Below are 8,897 nucleotides of genomic sequence, written 5' to 3'. Positions count from 1 at the left end.
GCTGGGAAAGACTGAAGGCAAAAGGAGAAGGGGACGGCAGAGGATGAGATGGCTAGATAGCATCACGGATGCAATGAATATGAACTTGAGCATGCTCCGGGAGAGAGCGCAGGACAGGAAGGCCTGGCGTGCTATGGTCCATGGGGTCACGAAGAGTCGGACACGACTGAACGACTGAACAACAACAACAGACTGCTGCAATGAACTCTACTTTGGGGCTTTGCGTGGAAGCTTCTGATGGTGCAAAATGCAGCCACCCAGAGCTTGTGGGGGGTGGGGGGAGTGATTTGAGCAAATAACATTGATTATGCACCAGCTGCACTGCTTGACCGTGCTTCCAGGCCCAATACAAAATGCTGGTTGTTACCTTGTCAAGACCCTAAATGGCTTGGGAACAGGCTCTTTGAAGATCCATAATACAGGGTAGGAGCAAAGCCCCCTATCGTCTGAAAGGGGCTAAAGAGATACCAGTTATTGGCACTTTTTTTTTTTTTTACCCCATTAAGGCCGAGTGAAGTCCATCTCCTTATTCTCCCCCACTGCCCCCCCCCATGTACAGTTATTATGTAGACAAGAGTCAACAATCAAATGTACCCAGAAAAATAAACATCCTGAAGAATAGCCTGGCTTATTAACTTAGCATTTGTTTATGAAAGGAGGCATATTTTGCCAAGAACTATTGTCTGTTTCTGGCCTTCACATTCAAGCCTGTGCTCTATGTCACCATTCCATAGAAAAAGAAATTGCCTTGGATCCTAAGAGGTTGAGGACACAATCCTATACATGTTTACACAGAAAAAAGTCCTAGAATTCCCAGCATTCCTCAGCCAGCATAGGGAATGCTGGGAGTTTTAGGGCTTTTTTCTGTCTGAACATGCATAAGATTGCACTCTGACTTAAGTCGAAGGAGGAAAGGGCCCAGTCCCCCTTTCCCCCTCAAAATCCCTCTCTGGAGGCTGAGGGGCCCTCCGGAACAATATGGGATGGGGGCTGCTCAGGAAATTGCTCAAGATCAGGCAAGGTGTCAAGTAAACTTTATTTTTTGTATTGTTTGGTTTTATTTTTTACTGTTGTGATCTATATTGAGCTAAAAAGGTAAAGGTGAAGGTGTCCCCAACCAGTCGTGTCTGACTCTAGGGTGTGGTGCTCATCTCCATTTCTAAGCCGAAGAGCCAGTGCTGTCCAAAGACGCTTCCATTGTAATGTGGCCGGCGTGACTAAACACCGAGGTGCACGGAACGCTGTTACCTTTCCCGCCGAAGCGGTACCTATTTATCTACTTGCAATTTCTTGCTTTCGAACTGCTAGGTTGGCAGAAGCTGGGACTGAAGACGGGAGCTTACTCCATCACGCGGCACTCGGGTCTCAAACTGCTGTCCTGCCGACCTTCCAGTCTGCAGTTCAGCCTCTTAACCACTAAGCCACCGCGGCCCCAATATATTGAGCTAGCACCAAGGAAAAAGGATATAAAATGTATTTTCAATTCAAACAAATTTCAAAAGACAAACAGCTATTATCTGAATGGGCAGGCAAATTGGGCAGCCCTGTTGACATTTACTGTTAGGTAGCCTGGTCTTTTCTCTCAGAAACAATTCCGAGTCCAAAGAGACCAGCTCTCAAGATCCTCACTGACCTCCTGTTTTGTTTCCAGACTCAATTCAAAGGGCGGACCTATAAAGCCCTAAATGGCCTTGAATGGGGGAGCTACTTCAGTGGTAGGACTGTACAAGGTCCCAGGTTCAACCCCCTTAGAATCTCCACTTAAGAAGGATCAGGTCACAAGTGATGAGGAAAGATTTACTGGCAGTCAGAGAACAGAATAGTGCAGGGGCAATGAACCTCTTTCAGCGCAAGGGCCAAATTCAATTTCAGAGAAGCTCTCAGGCGCCAAAAATACAAAAGAAATTCCAGCACAACTTAAAAGCTCTTAATGCCAGCAACTCAGCCTTAGGAGACATATTTTAGTCTTTTAGAATAGGGACGGAATTGGGACACCTGGGAAGCCAACTAACAATAGATGGTTGGGAAAAGGGGTATGGCCAGGACAATGGGGTTTGGGGGAACCCTGGAGGGGAAGACTGGGCCTGCAGGAAGGCAGGATTTGGCCTCCAGGCCTGAGGTTCCCCACCCCTGCAAAAGTGGGCTGGTTGGACCTAGGGATGTACGGACTAAGTATTTATGGAAATATTTACATAATTTACTCTAGTATGTAACATTTAGCGTATTGACCCCCATTCCATTCAATATTTCCTCAGCAGAAACTTACGTATTTTCCTACTAATTTATGTGTAAATCTCAGGAAAGTAAAAAAAACCAAACACACACCTGAATGTTCATGGACTCCACGCAGCCTTAGGGGGTTGCTCTGCAGCGATCGGAGCTCATTTTAGTCTCATCTCAAATTTCTCCAGCATCCCTAGTTGGACCTGCTATACTCTGACCTCCCATAAAGGCTGCTTCCTGAGTTCATAGCTGAGGCACCATCTTCTTTATTCATCTGTCTATAGCAGGATGGGTAACCTGTGGCCCTCCAGATGCTGTCAAGGCTACAACTCCTATCATCCAGAGCCAGTGTGGTGTAGTGGCTAGAGTGTTGGACTGGGAGCCGGGAGATCCGGGTTCTAGTCCCCACTCAGCCATGGAAGCTCACTGGGTGACTTTGGGCCAGTCACAGACTCTCAGCCCAACCTAACTCACAGGGTTGTTGTGAGGATAAAATGGAGAGGAAGGAGGATAATGTAAGCCGCCTTGGGTTCCTTGCAAGAGGAAAAAAGGCGGGATATAAATGCAATAAATAATAATAATAATAATCCCTGACCACTGACCATGCTGGCTAGGGCTGAAGAAAATTGGAGCCCAACACCACCTGGAAAGCTAAAGGTTACCCCACTTTATTCTAAGATTAGGTGGGCAAAGAACAGCGACAGGGACTTTTCAGTTGTGGTACTTCAATTAGATGCCCCCCACCCCTCATGTTCACTTGGTGTATACTTTTGATTCCTTTTTAGATGCAGATGAATAAACTGTTATTTTCTAAGGCCTTGCCAGGTTTTAACTATGGATAGGCACTAGTAGTTTAATAATCCACTTTGCAGTACTAGTTTGAAATCTTATTCATGGTGTATTTTAACTCGCTGTTAGTTAACTTGGGGCACAATCCTATGCATGTTTAGACAGAAAAAAGACCTACAACTCCCAGTGTTCCCCGGCCAACCATGCTGGCTGGAGAATGCTAGATGTAGGACTTTTTCTGTCTAAACATGCATAGCATTGCGCCCTAAGTTAACTATTTTAACTTATTCTCGTCTGTTGGTTTTTTCAGCTTTGCAAGCCATCTTGAACTTCAGTTTAATGAGGGGGGGAAATCTTAATGCATTCGCAGCTGCACAATCTACACATATCTCCTCAGAAGTAAATCCCACTGAGTTCAATGGGACTTACTCTCAAGGAAGTGTTTACAATAAGCCAAGTTTCCAAAATGTTCCAAGAACATGATCCTAGTAGTAGTTTGTTGTTGTTTTTAACTGATGCTTTAGTTTTCAAAGTTGTAAAAATCTTTATTGACGAGAATCATGTCAACAAGTTTCTCCAAACCTGTCACAATTTATACAAGCAACATGACTCTGCGGCTCAACTAAATTAAATTTTGCTTTTCATTCTAGCATAGACAATCCCGCCCCCGCCCCCCCTTTAGGAATATATAACTAAGTCTGCAATTGTATACCCTCTTACCTGGGAGTAAGTCCCTCTGAACTTGCCTCTGAATAAATGTGTATAGGACTGCAGAACAAGACTGCTACCTTATCTGTCCCTGCACTCGTGTCCTCAACAGCACGACACAGAAAAATTACACAAAGCTTTTCCAACCACTTATCTCCCTGAATGTTTGTAAGAAATTGGCTGTCAAGGGCTATTAGCCAGGGGTGAAACAAAACCTCCATGTTCATAAAACAACCTCTATGCCTATCTTGCTTGCAAGCTTCCTGGAAACATCTAGTTGACGAGTTGTCGGCTTATGAAAAATAGGATGCTGAACTATATGGGCCTTTGGTCCAACCCACCAGAGTTCTTTTTATGTTCTTGTGTCCAAAAACCTACTAAAATACAGTATTTAAAACCACCAGGGCCCTTGCCTAGAGGATTAGAGAGAAAAAGACATGAGACAAAAGCAGAAGAGGGTGGGAACAGATTCAAGAAAGCTGAATCAGGAGCAACAGAAAAAGGGGTGGGAAGAGAGGGAGGTGTACTGTGTAATATTGCAAATGCAGAAGTCTGAATTAGAATCACAGCATCAGAGAGATCCTGCTCAAAGCTGTAGGCCAGTTTGTACATCATGAGGGTAGTCAACAAGCCATGGTGGCTTGTTCACCACCCTGCATGTGCTGGCCCAATTTACATAATTACCACCACCAGGCACAGCTTGTTCTGACATCCAAACTGGTCATTGTGGTGGATCAACCACCCTCATGCCACATGAATCAGGTCATCATCATCTTGCAACTTGAGCATCCCGGATAGATGGCTATCTCAGCTCTGCTTAACTTCTCCCAGCAAAGGACAGCCCACCACCTCGCAGCAATCTGTTCTACTAATGAACACCACTCCTCATTAGGCCATTTCTCTTGATGTTTAGCCTAAATTTGCTTCCCTGCCATTTCCACCCACTGGTTCTAGCTCTGCTTTCTGGAGCAAGAGAGGACATGTTGCAGGATAGATGTTCAGATATTTGAAGATTTGCTCTCAAGCCTCCTATTAATTTTCTTGTCTCACCTTTCTGGTTGTCCTTCTCTGGGTGCCAAAGGATGAGAACATACCACACCTGGCTTGCCCTTGGGCCCTTCACCCATCTTGAGGCACACAAATCAGCATGAGGAACTTTTCATGCCATGGGATGTGCATTACTCCCTCACCTTCTAAAATCTGCTGAAACTGAAGGCAGAGGTGCAGGGTCTAGTAAAGAACAACAACTTGGCAACCCTAATTTGAATGCTTAATCACCACCCCTAAGAAGGCTGGGAGGTTATTATAGAAAAGTTTAACGGCTTAATTTACTACCCCACTCCCGTTTGGAGACTGAAATGGTTATAGTTATGCAGTCCAGTCCTAGCCGTGTTTACTCAAGTCCCACTGAGTTCTGTACTATGTGAAGTGTGCATGGAATCATAGAATCACAGAATAGTAGGGCTGGAAGGTGCCTACAGGACCACTGAATCCAGCCCCCTGCTCAATGCAGGAATCCAAGTCAGAGCATCCCTGACAGATGGCTGTCCAGCCTCATCTTGAATGCCTCCAGTGTGGGAGAGCCCATATGATGGCACCTTAAATATATTTACCAAGAGGCAAGCTCAAGTGAATTTGGGACTTGCTTCTGAGTAAGCTTCCTTAGGACTGGGCAAGTGGGACAAAGCGGGGCAAGTCTAGTTAGCCTTAACTAGATTTGAGATTATGTATCAACACAAACCTAAAGAGGACAAATACAGCTTTTGAGACTTCTGCTCAATAGTCATCATTTTAATGTACTGTTTCTTTTATAATTTCATGGGCTTCAAACACCACAGCCCACCCACCTTACCCTTTTTAAAATTTTCATTTTATTTGTATAGGGTTCCCCCTTTTCTGTGATTGGCTTAAAACTGGAATTAAAAGAGCTTTAAAAAAACCCTAGATTTGAGATGGCTTCCCCACCCACCCTGACATAGAATGTAATGGCATCACACGTGTTCATGGCATTAAGTCATCAGGGAATCTACACGGGGTCAGAACGCTCATTATGATTCATAAGTTCCCTCTGCCACGTGGATTCCCTGATGTGCAGTGAGATGTAATGGGCTACTCAAACACAGGTTCTCTGAACTGGAATTGCCTTCTTTTTACGTCAGATTGACTACCCCAGTTCCTGCTGCCCATTAATAGGGCTTGTTCCCTCCATATGAATTCCCTGATGTCTAGTACGTCTTCTTCCTAACAGAAGATCACCCCACCTTCAAGGACCCTCTAAATCTGCGTATGAAGTCAGAGCCAGCTTTGGGTTATATTTTAAAGCACTTACTGTGGCAGTAGAAAATCAGGTGTGATACCAAGCTAAAGCAACTCCTCCCAAAATTGGGTACAAGACAAAAGGGGTGAGGAGGAAAAAAAATGAGGAGAAACATATGAGACAGCCTCTGAAACCTCCGTAACTACCAACTGTTAAGAGCTGTGGCTTCAGGTGGTTGAACTGAAGGGATCGCTTCCTAGGCATGAGTGCAATGCTGAGGAATTATAGAATGTTTGTGAACATTCCAACTGCTCAAAAGCCTGTCAGCACACAAGACCTAAGGGCAAACGGGGTCATGGGGGGCAGGTAGGGTCGCCCACGGTAGAGCCAACTGGCCAGAAAAAAGTGTGTCTTGATCCTGCACCTTTAACAGAGGTTTGATCTGCAGAAGCAAGCAGCTGACATTTCTCATGAGGTGGAAGTAGATGTCATCAGGTTCTCACTGCTGCAAATCAAACTGCTGTCAGAGAGAGACAGTTACAGTGGCTGGTTCAGAAGTCGGAAGGAAGGCTTTCAGAAAAGAGCAAGCAGCACTCCTAAAGTGCTGGTTAACTCTTAAAACACAATTGTGAATGATATAAGAGAAGAGTGAGAGCTCATGTGTGAGTGGGTACAGCGGTGGGTGGGTGAGAGAGAGAGAGAAGGAGAGAAAGGCATAAAAACAAGGGATCTGCAAAATTCATGTGGGCCTCTGCTCCCTCATATTCTCTCTTTCCTGTGTGGGTGTGCCGATCTCTTCAGCCACCGCTCCCTCTTCTAAGGGACTTCTTCCTGAATGATTTCTCTGATGCCTCACCAGCTGATCCCTCTGGCCAAAGCTTTGACCACGCTCAGAACATGCATATGCAGGCTGGAAGCCATGTGTTTTCAGATGGGTCATCAGGGAATCTTTCCGATAAAAATCTTTCCCACACTCGGAGCAATGAAATGGCTTCACTCCTGTATGGATTATCCGATGCCTCATCAGCTTATTCTTCCAAGAAAAGGATTTCCCACATTCGTAGCATTTGTATGGTTTTTCCCCAGTGTGGGTATTCCGATGGTCAGCCAGTTGGTGTTTGAACCTGAAGCATTTCCCACACACGGAACATTCGTAAGACGGCTTCTTTCTGGCCTGGGCCATCTGATCGGTCCTGAGCTCTGACTGGCAGTCATCCACCTCCCCGCTTTTGGAATATGCAAACTTTTCCAGCCTTGCCCGTACTGCTGCTTCCTTTCCTCCTAGGTTATCCTTTGCTTCTGCAGCAGAAACATTGTGGCCTTCAGCAGACCTGTTGGGCTCTTCCGCTGCTTTCTTCCTTTGCTGCTGTTTGTTATAGCACCAGCGCTCACGCATCACAGCCAGTGCGGAAGCATCCCCCTGGAGTGCTGCCAGTGATGCACTGCCCATTCTCTTCAGCCAAGGATTCCCCTCTGTTGTCTTACTTGACTTCTTATTGCCTACAGGGACACAGAGAGAGAGAGAGAAAAAAAAGAGAGAAGGAAACTGAGACATGAGATCACCCCATGTCAAGGAACGAAGGAAGAAACTGATCCACCAAACATTAAGACTTTCCCATGAACCTCTTGCTCTGGGTACAATCAATTGTGGAATATAAGCTGCCTTTGACAAGGAGCGGGGCCTTTTTCCTGGTGGCCCCTACTCTTTGAAACTCCCTTGTCTTGGGAGGTTCAGCAAGCAGTCTCTCCTGCTTTTGGAGAGGAGTAAAAACTGAACTTTTTCACTGTGCCTTTAGTGATTACATTAAAACAACATGGTGTATTTTAAATATTTAGTAACTGCCTTAAAAAATGTTTTGCAAACACTGTTTTGCTTATTTTGATGCTCTGGGTTTTCTCGTTTTGTTTTTACTGGCCTGTTGCTGCTGGGTTGGGCTTTTTGGCTACTGCTTTTTAGATTTAATTTTTAGAGTTGAATTGTTTTGTGAATTTATGAAAATTTGGTTTTGATTATATAAGCTGTTGTGAGAGCAACAGTGGCTGAAAGATGGTCTATAAATACAGAAACGAAGGCAGCTAGACCACTCATCTTTGGACGTCTTACTCGACCTGGTTTGATATCTTGGCCTGCTAAACTATGGCTTGAACAAAATTCAAGTCTAAAACACCTGGAGAGCACCTGCTTGGGCAAGGCTGCTTTAAATCTCCTCTTGCCTGCAAGGTGAAGGGTGTGGGAGAGTGTGAAGTGTTTCCAGGTGTGTCTGTTATGGCCATAAGGACTATGAACTTGCTTTAAAAAAAAAAAAAAGCACCTTAATATCCCAAGATACAGAATCCTGTCTGCACATAGCTTTACCCCTTCAAGGGAAATGAACAAGGAGCCGGTGTTCAAGTTCCACACAGTCACAGGAGTACACAGGAAATCAGACAATGACGCTGGAGGCTGACAGTAGATTTGGGTTTACTTAGGTTGTTTTGAAAGTTGAAAGCAGCCTGAGAAAGCCATCATTGCTTGTGTATGCACCGATCTCCCCACTATTGTCTCTGCCAGCAACATGCTGCACAGGGTTTCTAAGATCCTTCAAAAGCAGTGCTACTTACTACCAAGGAAAGGACTTGCTTCCAAGAAAAGATGTGTAGGCTTTTGGTATAAAAAGTCTTGACTAACTGACAGCTCTTGCAATGAGACAAAGCGTGAAGCCAAATACTAATGAAGTACGGACAAGAGAATATGATCATATAAACTATCTCCAGAATATTTATAATGCTACTTCCTATGAGACCACTTATAGCTGACTTCCTTAGAAAAGTATTTGTTTTGTGATTTTTAAAAAAAGAAGTTATGGACTCAGGTATCCATGTTATTATCAAATAATATTCCAACCACCTATCAATTTTATTAGCAACCACAATGACCCCG

At 44.7% G+C, this 8,897-nt stretch overlaps 1 protein-coding gene across 5 annotated transcripts in view; it reads right to left on the bottom strand.

The window, feature by feature from the left end:
- Nucleotides 1–45: 45 nt before the first annotated feature.
- Nucleotides 46–8,897, bottom strand: part of LOC146355960 (uncharacterized) — a 35,090-nt gene continuing 26,238 nt past the window's right edge. For all 5 annotated transcript variants that reach the window (XM_084830645.1, XM_084830646.1, XM_084830647.1 and 2 more), the window contains one exon: nucleotides 46–7,477. In XM_084830645.1, the coding sequence (XP_084686771.1) occupies nucleotides 6,717–7,477 (761 nt within the window). In that variant the 3' untranslated portion in view covers nucleotides 46–6,716. The remainder of the gene's footprint in view (nucleotides 7,478–8,897) is intronic.

Source organism: Heloderma suspectum, chromosome 2, assembly GCF_057233095.1.
Source record: "Heloderma suspectum isolate Gila_16-S chromosome 2, 16-S_ref, whole genome shotgun sequence".
Taxonomy (NCBI): Eukaryota; Metazoa; Chordata; class Lepidosauria; order Squamata; family Helodermatidae; genus Heloderma; species Heloderma suspectum.
This window is presented reverse-complemented; position numbering and strand designations above follow the sequence as displayed.